The sequence below is a fragment of the Mustelus asterias genome, chromosome 12 (assembly GCF_964213995.1).
Source record: "Mustelus asterias chromosome 12, sMusAst1.hap1.1, whole genome shotgun sequence".
Classification (NCBI taxonomy): domain Eukaryota; kingdom Metazoa; phylum Chordata; class Chondrichthyes; order Carcharhiniformes; family Triakidae; genus Mustelus; species Mustelus asterias.
In genome coordinates, this window is record NC_135812.1 from 68,799,309 (window position 1) to 68,819,557 (window position 20,249).

Consider the following 20,249-nt stretch of genomic DNA (forward strand, 5'->3'; position numbering starts at 1 on the left):
TTCACCCTATCTATCCCCTTCATAATCTTGTACACCTCTATCAGATCTCCCCTCATTCTCCGTCTTTCCAAGGAGAACAACCCCAGTCTACCCAATCTCTCCTCATAGCTAAGACCCTCCATACCAGGCAACATCCTGGTAAACCTTCTCTGCACTCTCTCTAACGCCTCCACGTCCTTCTGGTAGTGCGGCGACCAGAACTGGACGCAGTACTCCAAATGCGGCCTAACCAGCGTTCTATACAGCTGCATCATCAGACTCCAGCTTTTATACTCGATACCCCGTCCTATAAAGGCAAGCATACCATATGCCTTCTTCACCACCTTCTCCACCTGTGTTGCCACCTTCAAGGATTTGTGGACTTGCACACCTAGGTCCCTCTGTGTTTCTATACTCCTGATGACTCTGCCATTTATTGCATAACTCCTCCCTACATTATTTCTTCCAAAATGCATCACTTCGCATTTATCCGGATTAAATTCCATCTGCCACCTCTCCGCCCAATTTTCCAGCCTATCTATATCCTGCTGTATTGCCCGACAATGCTCTTCGCTATCCGCAATTCCAGCCATCTTTGTGTCATCCGCAAACTTGCTGATTACACCAGTTACACCTTCTTCCAAATCATTTATATATATCACAAACAGAGTCTCAGTAATGCAATGTCCCTTTAAACACAAGGTGGCAGTGGTCACATACGCTCTCCACTCTGAACTCAAGTTAATGTCTGTCCAGGTCATCCAGACTCGATACGTTGGCTCTTCTCTCTCCACAGATGCTGTCAGACCTGAGATTTTCCAGCATTTCTCTGTTTTTGTTTCAGATTCCAGCATCTGCAGTATTTTGCCTTTATCTTGGTGTCTGTGGATTTCCTCTCAGAATCCCCCCCAAATGATTGTCACGTGAGAGTTTCCAAACTCCTCTCCAAACAAAAGCTGTAAAATCTTTGCTCACAATAATACTTTCCCTGAGTGGTTTGTGTACCGGAATCCAGTCTAGGTTTTCCAAATGATACTTTTCTCGAGGGGCTAGATGGCCTACTCCTGCTCCTATTTCTTATGTTCTTATGTTCTTATTTACTTTTAAACAAAGCTGCTGCTCCACTTTTAACAGTGAATCCAATCCAGGATTTTACACCAGCCGCTTTTGGGAATTCTTTGTCTTGACTGTAGTACAAACTGTTTTCAATTGCTTTAACTCTTCCCAGACCAAATTAAAATGGCATTAAACATTTCATGTACCTCTGAAGTCTGCTGTCCCACTTTAAAACCAGTTCTGTAATTGTCTCTTTAACTCAGAACACTTAGGGTGGGATTCTCTGATGTTGTTTGCCCCACCCACACTGCCAGTAAGAATGGAGAATTTGGTGCTCGGCCAAAACTCCATTCACTGCAGCAGCACTGGAGAATCCCAGCCACGGGCAAGGTTGGAGGTTTCTGGTGTTTGTTTACCCATCTTTGAATTTTTCTAAACAATACTATGGTCTCTGTTATCTTACCTTCAGTCTTATGACATTCTTTCTGTCCCAGTTCCCTTGTTATCTGAACTGTAACTTGTTCCTTCGGAAGCTTGCATCTTTGCAATTCCCTTGATCTGTCCAGCTTCACCTAGAAGAGTTTAAAGAGGTTCACTCCTCAGTGTTCTGTCTCCAACTGCAATATATCCAGCTAAAACTAATACTTAAAATGCTTTCTTCCCTTAAAAGGGCCTGCTAAGCAACATCCACATGCTTTTATTTATTCTTCACCTGTAGCCCTCTCTAAGCACAATAGATACACGGTTGGAAATTAACCAACCCCCACACATACAAACAACTTTGTCTAGAATGAATCTAACTATAGGTTTTACCCTATCGGGCGCAGAAACATTGAATTTAAATGCACTTAAAATTGTACATTATTCTTAATTTTACCAATACAAGTATAAATTCCTTAAAATTACATTTGATTTCCTAGTGCAGGTGAAACAAGACAAAACACCAAAGGTTGGTGCTGTAGTCCATATGGTATCCCCTGCAACATGAACCCATTCCACCATTCAACATGGCAGCATTGCAGCTATGTTATTGGAGCAGGCTGATCAGGGGTTGAGTAGAACAAACATACACACCAACATACGAATTAGGACTTGGAGTAGGCTACTCAGCCCCTCGAGTCTGCTCCACCATTCAATAAAATCATGGCTGCTCTGACTAATCTCAACCCCACATTCTTGCCTACCTCTGATAACCTTTCATCCCCCTTGTTAACAAGAATCTATCTAACTCTGCCTTCAAAATATTTAAAAACTCTGCCTCCATTGCCTTTTGAGGAATGAGTTCCATAGACTCATGACCCTCTGAGAGAAAAAATTCTCCTAATCTCTGTCTTATTTTTAAACAGTGACCCCCTAAAACTTGATTCTCTGAAAATAGGAAACATCCTCTCCACATCCATTCTGTCAATACCCTGCAGGATCTTAAAGACTTTAATCAAGTGGTCTCTTACTCTTCTAAACTCGAATGGGCATAAACTTAACCCCTCCAACCTTTCTGCATAAGACAACTGGGCTATCCTTGTATTAATCTCATAATCCTTCTTTGAAATGCTGTTAATGCATTTATATGTTAAGGAGACAAATAGTGTGGACAGTAATCCAGATGTGGGTCTTACTATTGTCCTGTACAACTGAAGCATAACCTCCATACTTTTGCACTCAATTCCCCTCACAATAAATGAAAATATTAGCTTCACTAAATCCTTGCTGAATTTGAATCTGATAGCCTTTGTGATCAATGCACTAGTACACCAGATCACACCTCGCCTCAGCTCTGCAATCTCTCACCATTTAGGTAATGAGCTTTTTAATTCTTCCTGCCAAAATGGGGAATTTCACATTTGCCCACATTCCACTCCATTTGCCAGATTTGTACCCACTCCCTTAATCTTCTGTGTCCCTTTGTCGCCTCCTTACGTCCACTTCACAATTTACTTTCCTACCTATCTTTGTGCCGTCAGCAAATTTAGCGACCATACCTTCAGTCCCTTCATCCAAGCCATTTACATAAATTGTAAAGCATCAAGGCGCCAGCCCTGATCCCTGTAGCACACCACTCACCACACTCTGCCAACCAGAAAACTGTAGGATTGATATTGTGAGACTCAGCTGAGGCAGGAGAGAAAATATCTTGCTGCTAGAGTGGAGGAAGAAGTACACTGTATCGACAGCAAAGATGCATGTTGTTGAGTGAATGAGTTGGGGTAGAGAGGGAAAGAGAGCCTTTTGTTGGATAGATGTAGCTCTGACTCTGATGACCACAAGGAAGGTGATGACGATGGAAGTTAGTGTGGTCACTTGATAAAGGATCATGTTGAGATTCAACATGAATAACACGGGCTAGCCAGGTTGATTGTGATTTTTGTTTCAATATAAATATAACTGTTCCTGTGATATACTGGTGCACTGAGCATCTGTATTTTCAGTTAGCCACTAGAGTATTATGGGTCAAAATGATGAGTTTAAATGACTTGAAGAGTGTAGATGATTCTAATCCATGTTTGATTTTGGCTAGTGCAATTCTTAAACCATAATTTCTTGCCTTGTATCCTCTTGTCCAATTTAGTTGGAAATGGAACAGTACCCCCACTGCACTCAGAAATCCAGCAACTCACATAAACTCATGAGTCTGCAGCTTTCATAGAATCCCTACAGTACAGAAGGAGGTCATTTGGCCCATCGAGTCTGTACTGACCACAGTCCCACCCAGGCCCTCTTCCCGTAACCCCACACATCCACCCTGCTATTCCCCCTGAGACTAGGATCAATTTAGCATGGCCAATGCATCTATCCCGCACATCTTTGGACTGTGGGAGGAAACCAGAGCACCTGGAGGAAACCCATGCAGACATGGGGGGAATGTGCAAACTCCACAGACAGTCACTCGAGGCTGGAATTGAACCTGGGTCCCTGGTGCTGTGAGGCATCAGTGTTAACCACTTGCCACCATGCTGCTTTGACCCAGTACCAAAGGTAGCACGTGATGCACTGACATGATATACCCTCCTTTCAAACCTCTCGCTCTGGATGATCCGTTTGGAGGAGGCGAGACTTGGATGCCTTACTGATTCAATACCTAATGATTTTAAACTCTTAAATTATTCTTTAATGACTTCATTTAAGATTGCTGTAGAGTACTCTACTTCTTAATTAAAGTTCTTAGAGTCCTCAAAACAATTTGGAATTGTTTTGTTGAACCTCTCTCAACTTTCCACCAGCCCGAATATTAGTTTAAAGTGTACAGATTTTAAAAATCCAGTCTGGTCCATTTCAAAAGTTGGGTGCCTCTTTGGAAAATGCGAGTTATTTCACTACATTATGCTGTGGTTAATTAACATGTATTGCAGTGTGGGGCATCTTGTGATTTGGGTTCAGGCCTATTGTTGGACTTTGAAACAATACAGGGGAACTTTGAAGTTCATGTGGTGAGCAATTCTGTGCATTGGCTGATGTGGGCATGTTTAATAACCCAGAGAATATTAATATTCAGCACTCGTGTCAATGAATTAACCATAGATCATAGAACCCTACAGTGTAGGAGGCCATTCAGCCCATCAGGTCTGCGTCGACCATAATCCAGCCCTATCCCCATAACCCCATGCATTTACCCTAGCTAGTCCCCCTGACACTAAGGGACAATTTAGAGTGGCCAATCCACCTAACCTGCACATCTTTGGACTGTGGGAGGAAAGCTGAAAACCCAGAGGAAACCCATGCAGACACGGGGAGAATGTGAAAACTCCGCACAGATAATGACCCAAGCCAGGAATTGAACCCAGGTTCCTGGCGCTGTGAGGCAGCAGTGCTAATCGCTATGCCACCGCGCCGCCCTTAAAGTAAGTTGAACCTCTTGTATATTTTTCCTCATTTATAATGTCGAATGGATCTGGTCCATCTTGAAAACCCAATGTTGATCACAATGGCAGAGAGGCTACTTAGTTTTCACCTTATGGAAAATGACTGATCCAAGTATGCTAATCCTGAGTGTGCAAGTAACTACACGAACAACAAATTTCAGGTATTCATGAGATAGCTAATTTACTCTTGCTAGAAGTGACATACATTCATGGGCAGGGACCCATTCTCTGCAAACAAAAGGAACATGGTCAAGCCTTGCACCTTCTCTTATATTGCCTGGGAGCTTGTGGAGCCTAGCGCCAGTGACCCAGGTTTGATTCCCGGCTTGGGTCTCTGTCTATGCAGAGTCTGCATGTTCTCCACGGGTTTCCTCTGGTGCTCCGGTTTCCTCCCACAGTCCAAAGACGTGCTGGTCAGGTGCATTGGCCATGCTAAATCCTCCCTCGGTGTACCCGAACAGGCGCCGGAGTGTGGCGACTAGGGATTTTCACAGTAACTTCATTGCAGTGTTAATGTAAGCCTACTTGTGACAGGAACAAATAAACTTTAAAACTTTAAACTAATTCCTCATTGCTTTCTCCATGTCAATGCCTCCGTCAATCAGAATCGGCTTGCCAACAAATTGGCACGCTTTTCTTCTGTAATATAAGTTGAAGTGATTGTTTTGAAATTTGATATTCTTGTGTTTGTCCTGATGAGTCAAGATGAAAAGCTTTGGCAACATGTTACTCTTTTCAGCAAGATTCCTGTGGTTTCATTTAATGTAATATTTTAGGTTAACTTTATTCATTCCCTTAATTTAAAAAAAAAGCCTCTTTTAGATTCCTCATTTCTAAGCCCAAATTTCCCTGCACATAACATGGGTCTATGACATTTGGGATCAGCTTTGTGGTTCCTCTATACTATGCCTCCAACAAATGTCTTGATGCTTTTTTAATTCTTCTTTCATGGGTGCAGGAGTTGCCAGCACTCATTGCCCATCCCGGATTGAGAAACCCATTAGAATGTGGGATGGCATGGTGACGCAGTGGTTAGCATTGCTGCTTCAGAGCTCCAGGGACCCAGGTTCAATCAGGCTTTGGGTGACTGGCTGTGTGGAGACATTCTCCCTGTGCCTGTGTGGGTTTCTTCCCACTGTCCAAAGATGTGCAGGTTAGATGGATTAACCATGCTAAAATGTGTGGGGTTACGGGGATCTGGCGGGTGAGAGGGACTGGGTAAGATACTCTGTCAGAGAGATGGTGCAGACTGACCTCTTATGCACTCCAGGGATTCTATGGTTGTATAAGCTAGAGTTAGTATTCAAGGTGTGGTCTGACTGGAGCACAATACAGTTTCATCACCATCTCCTCTAACTTAGATTCCATCAGTCTGACTGACTTTATTGTTTAACAGCCTTTTATCTTGGTTGTTGCTGATCTGCATTGGTTACTGTGTTGTGCAGTGAATCATCTCGAGCCCCTCAGTCTCATTCAGCCTCATACCAGCTATTTCGGCATCATTCAAGGACCACATGTATCATCTGTTTTTCTTAAATTATGTAGCACCTCTGCTGTTGTTTGGCCCACTCACACAACTGGTTATTCAGTATTTGTTGGGGCTGCCTCCTTTCATTTCACTGTCTCTTCTAACTTAAATGCGTTTACTTTGCATTCTGAATCCAGGATACTGATACAAATGAGAAACAGTGGTGATACCAGCCCTCTCCACTCCATTCTGACACAACTCTCCCTGAATTAACTCCTCCAGTGAATAGTCAATGGGTGAGATTTTCTGGCTGCGTTCACCCCAAGACCAGAAACTCCCACCCGATGTCAAAGGACCTTTTCATGGTCTGTACCCCGCCCACTACAATTCCCGTGGAGGGTGGGATGGGCAAATTCCACCCATTGTCTTTGAGTCTTCAGTCAATGTATTATCTACCTCTAGCTTTCACCTTTATATCCACAGCGTTGAGTGCCTTTTGGCATTTTTGAAGGCAAGGCCCACCATGTCATGGGGCTTATCATTGCCTGCTTTGGTTCATTGAATCAGAGAAGGATGCAACACAGAAGTAAAACTTACACTCTGACCAGGCAATGCTAGTTCTTTGAAAGAGTTATCCAGTTTGAGTTGGTGCAGATTCGAGGAGCGCTGGTAAGATGGATACAGAACTGGCTTGGCCATAGAAGACAGAGGGTAGCAGGAGAGGCGTGCTTTTCTGAATGGAAGACTGTGACAAGCGGTATTCCACAGGGATCAATTCTGGGACCTTTGTTGTTCATAGAACATAAAAATGATTTGGAGGACAATGTAACTGGTCTGATTAGTAAATTCGCAGACGACACAAAAATTGATGGAGTTGCGAATAGTGAAGAGGATTGTCCGAGGATGCAGCAAGATATAGACCAGTTGGAGACTAGGGCAGAGAAATGACAGATGGAGTTTAATCCATACAAATAGGAGGTAATGCATTTTGGAAGGTCCAATGCATGTAGGAATTATACAGTAAGCTGTAAAACCTTTAGGAGTATTGACATGCAGAGGGATCAGGGCATACATGTCCACTGATCACTGAAAGTGGCAAGCAAGTGGATAAGGTAGTCAAGAAGGCATACAGCATGCTTGCTTTCATCGGTCAGAACATTGGGTATAAAAATTGGCAGGTCATGCTGCAGCTGTACAGAACCTTAGTTAGGCCTCATTTGGAATATTGTATACAATTCTGCTTGCCACACTACCAGAAGGATGTGGATGATTTGGAGAGGGCACAGAAGAGGTTTTCCAGGATGTTGCCTGGTCTGGAGGATATTAGCTATGAAGAGAGGTTGGATAAACTTGGTTTGTTCTCACTGGAACGATGGAGGTTGAGGGTGACCTGATAGAGGTTTATAAGATTGAGTGGTATGGAGAGAGTGGATAGTCAGATGCTCTTTCCTAGGGTTGCAAAGTCAAGTACAAGGGGGCGTAGGTTTAAGGTGCGTGGGGAAAAGTTTAGAGGAGATGTGCGAGGCACGTTTTTTACACAGAGGGTGGTGAATGTCTGGAACGCGCTGCCTGGGGAGGTGGTGGGAGCAGGTACGAGAGCGGCATTTAAGGAACATTTAGATGAATACATGAATAGGATGGGAATGGAAGGATACAGACCGTTTAAGGGCATATGGTTTTAGTTTAGGCAGGCATCATGATCGGCGTAGGCTTAGAGGGCCAAACGGCCTGTTCCTGTGCTGTATTCTGCTTTGCTGGGCCAAATGACCTCCTTCTGCTCTGTAGGGATTCTGTAATTCTATGTTCCATTCCATTAATTTGCCCTTTCCCCATAACACTATAATTTTTTTGCTTTTTAGTATTTATCCAATTCCATTTTGTAAGTTACTATTGAATCTGTTTCCACCAGATCAGACCAAGTGATTACATGTTCAATAGCACCAGGGAGGTTAGTCAGATATAACTTCCCCTTTCTGAATCTGTGCTCACTGCTGTTAACAGATTGTTATACGTATGTGAGAAAGCTGATGTTTACTCCTCATCAACTGACAAGCAACCGGCAAAGGAGGCTGCATAAATATTTCCACCTCTAATAATGTAGGTGCCCAGCACATCAGTGCAAAAGATAAGGCTGAAGCATTTGCAACCGCCTTCAGTCAGAAGTGCCAAGTGGATGATCCATCTCCTCGTCTCCCTGAGGCCCCCAGCATCACAGATGCCAGCCTTCATGATTCACTGTACATGATATCAAGAAATGGCTGGAGGCACTGGATGCTGCCAAGGCTATGGGTCCTGACAACATTCTGGCAATAGTATGGAAGACTTGCGCTTCAGAAATTGCACTGCTTCTAGCCAGTAGCTTCTAGCTTCAGCACAGCTACAAAACTGACATTTAGCTGGCAATGTGTAAAACTGCCTAGGTATGTCCTGCCGACAAAAGGTAGGACAAATCCAACCCAGCAATTACCGCCCCATCAGTCCACTTTTGATCATTAGCACAGTGATGGAGGATGTTGTTAACAGTGCTGTGAAGCAGCACTTACCCGGTAATAACCTGCTCGCTGATGCTCAGTTTGGGTTCTGCCAGGGCCACTTTACTCCTGGCCTTATTACAGCTTTAAACATGGACAAAAGAGCTGAATGTCAGTGATCAGCTGATGCTGACCACCTTTGACATCAAGGCAGCACTTGACCGATTGTGGCAACGAAACTGCAATCAATGGGAATCGGGGGGGAAACTCTCCATTGGTTGGAGTCATATCTGACACAAAGGAAAATGGTTGTGGTGATTGGAGATCAATTAGCTCAGCTCCAGTACATCACTGCAGGACTTCCTCAGGGTAGTGTCCGAGGCCCAACCATTTTCAGCTGCTTCGTCAATGACCTTCTGTCCATCATAAGACCAAAAGTGGCAATGTTCGCTGATGACTGCACAATGTTCAGCACCATATGCGACTCCTCAGATAATGAAGCAGCCTGTGCCCATATACAAAAAAAACTTGAACAACATTCAAGCTTTGACTAATGAGTGGCAACCTCTGTGCCAAACAAATGCCAGGCAATGATCATCTCCAACAAGATATAATCTAACCATTTCCCCTGGATATTCAATGGCATTGCCATTGCTGAATCCCCCACTATCAATATCCTGGGAGTTACCATTGACCTGAAACTGAACTGGACTGGCCATGTAAATACTGTGACTACAGATCAGGAGTGTGATGGAATACTCTGTACTTGCCTTGATGAGTTCAGCTCCAACACCATTCAAGAAGCTTGACACCATTCAGGACAATGCAGTCGGCTTGAATGGTACCCCATCCAGTACCTTAAACATTCACTCCCTCCAACATTGGTGCATAGCAGCAGCAGTGTGTACCATCTACAAGATGCATTTCAGCAAATCACATGGCCCCTTTGGCAGCAACTTCCAAACTCCTGACCTCTGCTATGTAGGAGGACAAGGGCAACAGGTGCATGGGAACACCACCAGCTGCAAGCTCCCCTCCAAACCACACACCACCCTGACCTAGAACTAGATCATTCTTTCACTGTCGCTGGACCAATATCCTGGAGATCCCTTCTTAACAGCGCCTTGGGTTTACCTGCACTGCATGGGCAGCAATGTTTCAAGAAGGTGGCTCACCACCACCTTTTCGAGAGCAATTAGGGATGGGCAACAAGCCTAGTCAGCGACACCCACATGACATGAAAGAATTTTTAAAAAATCACTGCATTATTTTAAATGAAATGGAAGTATCATTATACTTGATGTAAAACAAGACAATTGGAAAGATGAATAAAAATGTCCATTTGCTCAAACAATACTATTTATAAAAAAACTCAGACCCCAGACTGCAGAGCTATTGGATGTCTACCGTGCAGTTATAGCAGCAGCAGCAGTGTGCCACCAATCTGTGTTTTCTTGCTTCCAGATCCTAATGAGGCTCTATTTAAATCTGCCACTGGGGGAGCCCATCTACCAATGGAAATGTCCGACAAAAACATAGCTTAACACCAGCATGGTGGCACAGTGGTTAGCACTGCTGCCTCACAGCACTAGGGTCCCTGGCTCAATTCCAGCCTCAGGTAACTGTCTGTGTGGAGTTTGCACGTTCTCCCTGTGTCTGCGTGGGTTTCCTCCGGGTGCTCCGGTTTCCTTCCACAGTCCAGAGATGTGCGGGTTAGGTTGATTGGCCATGTTAAATTGACTCTTAGTGTCAGGGATTAGCAGGGTAAATGTGTGGGTTGCGGGAATAGGCCGTGGATGGGATTGTGGTCGGTAAAGACTTGATGGGCCGAATGGCCTCCTTCTGTACTGTAGGAATTCTATGATTCTTATGTCGCTTTTCCTGTTTGTACCCTCTTGACAATGACATTTATAGTATGGAGATGGCCCAATGCCTGCTTAAATTCAAATTGTCCTCAGGCATTTCTCGTACATCCAATCCCACACCATGTTTGTCATCTTGACTTGGACGTATATCATAATTCTTTCATGATCCCTGAACTCAGTATCCTGGAATTCCCAGCCTAGCTGAATTGTTAAAGTCCCACTGACTGCAACAGGCCAAGGTCAAGACCCAGCACCATCACCTCAGGGCATTTGGAGTTTTGTCAATGACTTGCCGGAAATGCCCACATCCTGGGAACAAACAATTAAAAAAAAAACTTCTCATTCATCCACCAATACTTCTTGTTCTTCACTACTATCTCATGTGGTGGCATTCTTGCCTCGAGACTAAAGGTGTGCATGTTAGAACTTCACATTTGAACTTCATGCAATTTGCTTGCTCCTGTGGTTAGGACAGATATCTAAGATGCTAGTGGGACCATCTGAAGAGGAATGTGAGCGTGACCATTCTCAAATCATGTCAACAAAAAATGGGCGTGAAAATCTGCTCACCGTGAAATTTACACGAGTATTGTGTCCACTTTTGCCTTCCATTCAGGTTGCAAGTTGTGAGGTCAGCAGGAAGGCAGACTATTTCTTTGGGTGGACAGACCACCATCTCTGGTGTTTGCTTATGTAGCTAAAAAAAATCCCCCCTCTCTGCCCACTTGGGACAAGATACTCAGGCCTGCTCCCTGAGACTCCAACCATCTCCCTTCAGTGTAAGGGGTTAGATCCAGTTCCTAACAGAAATATTAAAAAAAGGCTTCTGAGGTACAGGCCAACCCCATTGCTGAGGTCCCCCTCCCCCACTCCTCCTCTTACCATGCCCAGTTGCATTCAATCTGAAGGCCATGTGTCCCATCTCACTCTGCATATTGGCCCATAATTCCACTCCAGGTCCCGTCTGAGCCACAGAAATGCTAACTCCCAGTGTCGGCCATCTCTAGCTCCCAGCACTGTGTGTTGATATTATTGGCTTTGTAACAATTGGACAGAAATTTTGCCCCTAACAAGCCTAATTCTAAGACTCTGTAAACAACAAATTTTGGCAAATCTGGACATTGCCATTGTCCAATTGATTCTGCTGAAGGAAATTAGGGTTGGGTTTTCTGGCCCCCCCCCCACGGTGTGTTTTCTGGTGGTGGAGGTGGCTCACCATTGGCCAGTGGTGGGATCTTCCAGTCCCGCCGATGTCTTCAGTATTTTGCATGGCTTGCCTGCCCTGCCATCGGGGGACGTGCTGCAGTGGGGAGGTTGCCTTTGGCAGGACCAGAAGATCCCGCTGGTGGGAAGGGCCAGAAAATCCTGCCCTCAGTTGCTATTTGTCTCACTGCTGTTTATTGCATGTATCCTGACTGGAAAATCTCCATTTAGCACCCACATTACATACAAACTGTAGGAACAGCTATTGGACGACAATGTAATTCATGGTACATGAAGTGCTTTGAAGTATTCAGAAGAGATATGATAAGACATTTCTTAAGTTCAAGCCTTTTCCCTTTTCACATATCTGATCCTGATTACTGCAGTTTGTGGATCGTCAGCATTGGGAGTGACAGTACATTTGATACATCATTGGAGTGGCACAGTAGTTATTACTGCTGCCTCACATCGTCACGTACCCGGGTTCAATTCCAGCTTTGGGTGACTGTATGGAGTTTGCACATTCTCCCCCTGTCTGCGTGGGTTTCCTCTGGGTGCTCCAGTTTCCTCCCACAATCCAAAGATGTGCAGCTGAGGTGGATTGGCCATGCTAAATTGCCCCTTAGTATAGGTTAGATGGATTAGCCATGGCCGGGGGGTGGGGTGGAGGGATGGCGGCGGGGGGGGGGTGGTGGTGGGGGGTGTGGTGGTGGGGGGGGTGGCAGTGGGGGGGGGAGGCGGGCAGGGGGGTGGCAGTGCCATGGGGTAAGGCCTAAAGGGAGGGGTAGGGCCATGATGAAGCAGGGCCTTAGGGAGGTGGGCGGAGTGTGGGGGGGGAAGCTGTGTACCCTGCAACTGGGGATCGGCTGGGGATGAACTACGCACTCTGAAACTGGTGATCGGCCAGGTGGAGGAGTAGCACATTCTGAAATTGGCCTGGACAGCGATTGACTGGGTTGGGAGGGGTGGCGGTGGTGGTGTGATATCTGGGGGGTTAGGGGCTGATCAGTGGGGAGGTGGGAGGGCACCTCAGGGGGTGATGTGACTGACAGAAGGAGAGAGCTGCGCATGAGCAATTGCGCGCTCTAGTGTGAGCAGCTGGCTTTCCAGTGTGCGTAGGCCCCGCCCCCTCTATCTGCTGGCAGGAATCAGATTACACATCATTTTTTGCACTAAGTACCAGAAGATTTCATTTGCGTCCTCGCTGAAAAAATGGTTCTGAAACTCTCCCGTTTTCATGCTCTTTTGGCACTTAGAATCTTTCTGGTAAGATTGCCCCCTGTGTTTGATTCTGTGAGTCTATTTACTATCCATGTCAACTGTGCTTGATTGGTTAAAATTCAGAGGAAAGTTTAAAAGAAAGTGGCAGAAAGAGCTGGGAGCCATAAGCATGAGTAGACATTTTAAGCATCGTATTAAGTACTGCATGTAAAGTTTCTGCACATATAGAAACCAATGTCATCTCTGTGCCGATCTGAGATATAAAATGTCCAACAATAATCGTGTAACAACCAGAATTTGAATGATCTGACACATCATTGCCATTGATGTTTCCATAGGTAAAATCCATTCAGGATGCAATCCGAGACAAAAAGAAACGCTTTAACTTCATGGGAGAAGAGATCAATCTGACTCTGTCTGTCGGGATCTTTATCACAATGAATCCTGGCTACGCAGGACGTACGGAATTACCTGAGAATCTGAAAGCCCTGTTCAGGTGAGTGCACACGTTCAGCAGTTCCCAGCAGGGTCTGCAGGACCATCAACATTGCACTGGGATCATTAAGCAGAGCGGGAATGTCCCCAGTTATCTGCTGCAGGGTGGCACTGAGAATGGCAAAAACCCCTAAGCTATACAGCTGACTGATGGATACACTGAGGCTGTGGTAAAAGGCATTTTCAAGCAATTAAAGAGGTTTACAGCAAGAAACTGTAACATGGACCAAATATATCAATTCTCCTCCTTCTCCAGTTCTCTGCCTGAAGGCATGTCTGCCTCACAGCACCGAGAGTGACTCCGCCATGTGTAGGGCAAGGAGGGAGGCCTGGAATCCATCCCAACTGGAACGGGGATCGAACCCTGTGCTGTCGGCACCAACCTGATCCACACTGGCTGCCCAGCAAACTGTGCCCATCAAAGAGTCTAAGTTGTTGTGGCAACATACAGTTTTACATGTGTGTTGTAGTCTGGAGCTATGGATAGTGATGGTAGATCACTAGATGATCATAGAATCCTTACAGTGCAGAAATATGTCATTCAGCCCATCGAGCCTGCACTGACAACAGTCCCATCCAAACCCTATCCCTGTAACCCCAAGCATTCACCCTACTAGTTCCTCTGATACTGAGCGAGAATTTAACATGGCCCATCAACCTAACCTGCACATCTTTGGACTGTGGGAGGCAACCGGAGCACCCGGAGGAAACCCACGCAGACACGGGGAGAAGGTACAAACTCCACACGGACAGTCACCTGAGGGTCCCTGGTGCGGTGAGGCAGCAGTGCTAACCACTGTGCTGCGCAAAACAACACTGGTAGATGGTAGACTCGTTTTTTTTCCATCACATGACTGACCAGGAATCTCTCCCGCTTTTATTACCTGTCATTGGTGTGTGTTGGAAGGATTTACAGGTTATCCGAGCTATGAAAGCACTTTCTTTGGCCATGAAGTCCCAGAGTGGGATTTGAACCCAGAGCTTCTCGCTCAGAGGTAGGGATGCCATATTTTTCTCTGAATTGCATCATTCCTAAATAAGGAAATCAATTTCCAAACGTTTTGCCGACAAAATGCTCTAAGAGGAAGAAAAGGTTTGACTTTCCCTCAGCTTTTGCGTGAGCAAGTGCCCACCTTCTCCAGGGTAATTCTAAAGCAACTGAATCCAGGTTAACCTCATGTGTTGCCCCCTCTTTGTGCCCATTTATGGACTTAGAAACCTTTGCAGGAGTGATCAATGTTATGTTCAGCCACAATTTGCAATGAGATGCTAACTCTAAAAATTAATTGTCCGGGCATTTATAATTGCCTTTACCTAATAGAAACTAATCACCACTTAAATGCTGTAAAATGTGGCAGTGGATCATTATAAATAGCTGTTTTTCAGTCCGGTCAGGTTTCTGAAGAGTTTGAACAGTACAGTCATCACACAAATGCCCCCAAGTGAAGACTGCATGATTTAAACTCCTCCAAGAGCTTATCATCCCAGGCCCATGTTGCACATGGAAAAATAATTCTCCCAAGACAGCGATGAAATCACGCCAAGATTTCAAAACAATACACAAAATCTTCAAAATTGAAGTTCTTGCATACTTGTAAGAGTTTTTTATTCGTTCCTGGGATGTGGATGCCACTGGCAAGGCCAGCATCACACTTGAGAAGATTGTGGCGAACCACCACCTTGTACGATTGTAGTCTTTGTGGTGGAGATGCACCCACAGTGCTAACGGTTTTCCTATAACCTGGTTGCTTGCTCAGCCATTTTGTAGTCAACCACATTGCTGTGGGTCTGGAGTCACATGTAAGCCAGACCAGATAAGGATGGCAGATTTCCTTCCCTAAAGGTTAATAGTGTACCAGGTGGGCTTTTATGACCATCGGATGGTTTCATAGCTAACTTTTTATTCCAGCTTAATGAATGATTGAATTTTGAAATTCACCAGCTTCCATTGGTGGGATGAATCTCCAAAGCTGGGTCTTTGGATTACTAGTTCAGGAACATTATGTGACCATTTCCTGAACTAGGGAGAATAAGAACACGGGCTTTGGAAAGATGAGAAGGCGAAGGGCAAGGGCAAAAAAAAATTGGAGTACTAAAGATTGTTTAAACTTGACCGAAGAAATACAGAACCATCTTAAACTCACATTGTTTTGAAGCATCATTGGCTTGTCAATTTGTCAGCAATTTGAAACACTAATTGATATCGGGCGGGATTTTCTGGCCGCGCTCGCCCCAAGGCTGGAAAATCCCACCCGAGGTCAATGGACCTTTGTATGTTCCATGTTCCGCCCGCTACGATTCCTGTGGCGGGTGGGACAGGAAAATTCCACCCATAGAGTTTACGTCTCCACCATGTTTGATAAATAGAGGGTGATTATGTGCACTGACTGTTTTACAGACCCTGTGCTATGGTGGTGCCTGACTTTGAGCTGATCTGTGAAATCATGTTGGTCGCAGAAGGGTTCATTGAAGCGAGGTTGCTAGCCAGGAAGTTCATCACCCTGTACCAGCTTTGTAAAGAGCTACTTTCAAAACAGGTGAGGTGAAACGCATCAGGCAGAGTTACACAGCGGGTAATTCTTTGCATGCTTTCAGGTGTTCGAAGAATCATGTCAGAAAATGAATGATACTTCTGAAGAGATGTGTGAAATTTTATGGTGCGTTCAGCGTGCTGTCCTCAGCATATAGAATGTGGAGTGTGGTTTGAATGCATTTATTAGGGGAAGGAAGATGCATTTTCAGAACGTGCGCCTCACATCTCATTGTCAATCACAATATAATGAATAAAATCAATCGCACTTGTCCTCACATTAAGGAGTCTGATCCCAGCAAGTGCCAAGGTGGGTAGGACTCCTGTAGAGAGGACAAATTGGAGTTGCCCCACTCCAATGCAGCTTGAAAAGAGGACAATACATGATATACACTTCAATGAGTCACAGTATACATTTCAATGAGTCACAGTAACCAGCCAATTGCCTTTGATGTTTGAGAATCCGCACTGTTTAGCATCTCCCTACAAACCCACATTTCATTTTCTTATTGGCTTTGTTTGTTTGGATGCCATTTCATTCACCCCCAGTTACTGGAGAAAGCTTTCAAGATTTGGCACTTAAAGTAGATAGATGATAAAAGCTCTAAATTAAATCTGGGTATCAAATAACTATTTAATACCTTTTTCAAAGTTTATCTCATGGCAGTATAACTTATCGGACCCACAAGAGCTCTCTAATAGGAAGATTTGTTCCTTGAAGCTTTGTCTTTACATAAGCATAATTAAAGTATGCGTAGTAATCTTTCGGGTCAGGCACATGTCCTGACGTTCCACACAAGCGAGTCATTAGCACATCGCTGCCATGTAAATGTTGCAGTTAATTGGTTTGAGGGAGTCAGGATCATCTTTACCTTAGCTTGTAATGATAAGAATTTCACATCAAAATGATCTCTTTTCAAAAAAAATCTATGGATACTTTAAAGCAAGAATCCATTTTCATTGATTTACCTCAGACATTCCCTTGTAGCAAATGGGAGTTTATACAAATGAGTGTTTAGCCTGACTGTACGGTCCTCAATCCTATTTTAATAGCAAGATTGTAATTGACTCCGCATTGAAGGCAATGAGGTGCAGGGCCACCGAGAGAGAGGTTTACTCTAATGAAACTAGACATTGATTCCCCCATCTGTGCCCCCGCCGGCTCACCCACACACCTAAGAAAATCAGTGAACGTACTTATTCTTTTATCTTTATTGATTTTAGTTTCACTGAAGTAGCAGCACTTTTTTAAAAAATCCTGGAAGCAGATGAAAAACTTTATTGATGAAATCAACAATTCTGCAGTCGAGCTTAGTGTTAAGTGTAAAAGTGTTACTGTGTAGAAAGAATTCCCTTGCATTGATGCAAGGAATGTATCAATTGAAAGTCGATAAATTCTTCACCGCAATTATGGTACTGGAGTGAAATGGTATGATAACGTGAGAACTAGGAGCAGCAGTAGGCCATCTGGCCCCTCGAGCCTGCTCCACCATTCAATAAGACCATGGCTGATCTTTTCATGGACTCAGCTCCACTTACCCGCCCACTCACCATAACCCTTAATTCCTTTGCTGTTCAAAAATCTATCTATCCCTGCCTTAAAAACATTCAATGAGGTGGCCTCAACTGCTTCACTGGGCAGGGAATTCCACAGATTCACAACCCTTTGGGTGAAGAAGTTCCTCCTCAACTTAGTCCTAAATCTGCCCCCCCCTAGTTCTAGTTTCACCCGCCAGTGGAAACAACCTCCCTGCTTCTATCTTATCTATTCCATTCATAATCTTATATGTTTCTATAAGATGTCCCCTCATTCTTCTTAACAGTAGCAAATTCATTAATGAATTCACAGGGATGGGGGCCAGGAGTTTTTGGATGGCAGGTTTTCTGTCCCACCATCCAAAGAGTTGGCGGGGAATGCGTCCCGCTGACTGCCTGCCGTGCAGATAATATAGGCTCCAAGCGAGCATAACTCGACTGCAGGCCAGACTTCCACCTTCCACTCGGGAGAGGTCCCACCTTAGACTATTTAAAGACATCACAAACAAGTCACTGAATGGATGGAAGTAGCAATGTAGGAGCTGCAAAGGATAGAAGTGGGACTGTGTGCCATCTCTGAAGCCCACGCCCTGGGACTACATGAAGAGGTAAGTTTTGGGGGTCTCAGGAGGGGTAACAGTGTGGTCGGGAATGGGGTGGAGTAGGGGAGGCCTGTGAGGGGGGGGGGCGGGGGGGGGGTGGGGGGGGGAGACACGGTCTGGATAGAGGGGAGGTGGGGTCTGGATAGTTGGGAATTGAGGTGACAGGAAGAGGCCGGGAGGAGGAGGGAGGTTCAATGGCCACTAGATCCAAGGTTGAAATTCCGGCTATGGAATTTATCCATCTGTTCTCTTAATATGACATTAACTCATTTAAGAGATAAAGACTCCTAATAAATTGGTGAATCCTTTTGCCAAAATAATGGACCAATGTATTCGCCATGCTAAATTGCCCCATTGGGTCAGGGGGATTAGCAGGGTAAATATGTGCAGTTACAGGAATAGGGCCTGGGTGGGATTGTTGTCAGTGCAGACTCAATGGGCTGGATAGCTGCCTCCTGTACTGTAGGTAGGGATTCTCTTTCTTACAAATGGAAGAGTTACCGATGTACAAGTCTGCTTTCCTTCCAGTATGTATTTTGTGCTGTCTTTAAATGTCTTATAGAATCATAGAATTGTTGCAGCCATAAACGTCCCCGCGAACTTCCAACTGATTGAACTGTTTTGAAAGAACCTCTGGATCAGACTGGGAGCTGGTCACCATCCTCGATAGTACCATTGCTGTTGGCAACCAGTCTGGGTCTCAGTTGGGTACTGATGGGCCAATTTATGCCTTTGGAAACCTATGAATGTTTTTACCAGAACGTGCTTTGTTTAGCTCAGTGATTATCCTTTGCCAGGATCACTATGACTGGGGTCTTCGTGCAATCAAGTCTGTGCTGGTTGTTGCCGGCTCCCTGAAGAGAGGAGACCCAGGCCGCCCTGAGGACCAAGTTCTGATGCGAGCCCTCCGAGACTTCAACATCCCGAAGATCGTAACGGATGACATGCCGATTTTCATGGGCCTGATTAGTGATCTCTTCCCAGCGTTGGATGTTCCCAGGAAGAGAGACCTTCAGTTTGAAGGTCGTGTGAAGCAGTCTATCTTGGACCTTAAACTGCAGGCTGAGGACAACTTTATCTTGAAAGTAAGTTACAGATTGCTCAGATTCTTTATTTTTTCCTTAAAGTTATTTGTCATTTTTAGCTGAAATTAGAGTTTGAAAATTCATTAAGCAGTGAGGAATGGATGATGCCGTGGGTTAGAATAATTTCGCTGTGCTTTGAAAGCACGTGTTACTGATAGAATGACTGATGTTCTGCCTATGAAGGTGCTGTACACGTCATGTATATTTTAATTTTTATATCTACACATAAAAATTATGAAAAAACAGTGAGCCCCATCCAATTAAGAATGCAGATTCACACACTTCATCTATTCCAAAACATCCCAGCTCCCAGGTGAGGTAGAAATGTGCTGAGTAATATGTTCGTGCCAGGTAATACATCTGTTCCCCATCTGTAAAAGCATCCCAAGCAGCCAGCTTGCAGGATACCTGGCCCAGCAATATGCCCCTGCCACTAATCTCAGGAGAGGACTTGGTAGTGGGCTGTAGCATCATTTCTCCTGGTTCTCACGCTAGTCTATCATCTTTTCATGCACATCTACTGATCAGTGCTGAATTAAGATTGTGCGTTTGTGCCAAGTGCAAATGGAGGCCAAGTTAGGGAGAAAACTCTGAAATAGGAGAGCGTGTCAGTAAAGCGGGAATTATTGGTATAGTGTCAGCCATATGGGCGGCTCGGTGGCACAGTGGTTAGCACTGCTGCCTCACAGCGCCAGGGACTCGGGTTCGATTCCTGGCTTGGGTCACTGTCTGTGCGGAGTTTGCACATTCTCCCCGTGTCTGCGTGGGTTTCCTTCAGGTGCTCTGGTTTCCTCCCACAATCTGCTGGTTAGATGCATCGGCCATGCTAAATTCTCCCTCCGTGTACCCGAACAGGCGGCGGCCGGAGTCCGACTAGGGGA

General features: G+C 44.9%; 1 protein-coding gene across 1 annotated transcript in view; it reads left to right on the forward strand.

Moving 5' to 3' along the window:
• Positions 1–20,249, forward strand: part of dnah9 (dynein, axonemal, heavy chain 9) — a 591,107-nt gene that overhangs the window by 148,062 nt on the left and 422,796 nt on the right. The window contains exons 29-31 of the mRNA XM_078225415.1: positions 13,459–13,616; positions 16,014–16,152; positions 19,081–19,368. Coding sequence (XP_078081541.1) covers positions 13,459–13,616; positions 16,014–16,152; positions 19,081–19,368 — 585 coding nt within the window. The remainder of the gene's footprint in view (positions 1–13,458; positions 13,617–16,013; positions 16,153–19,080; positions 19,369–20,249) is intronic.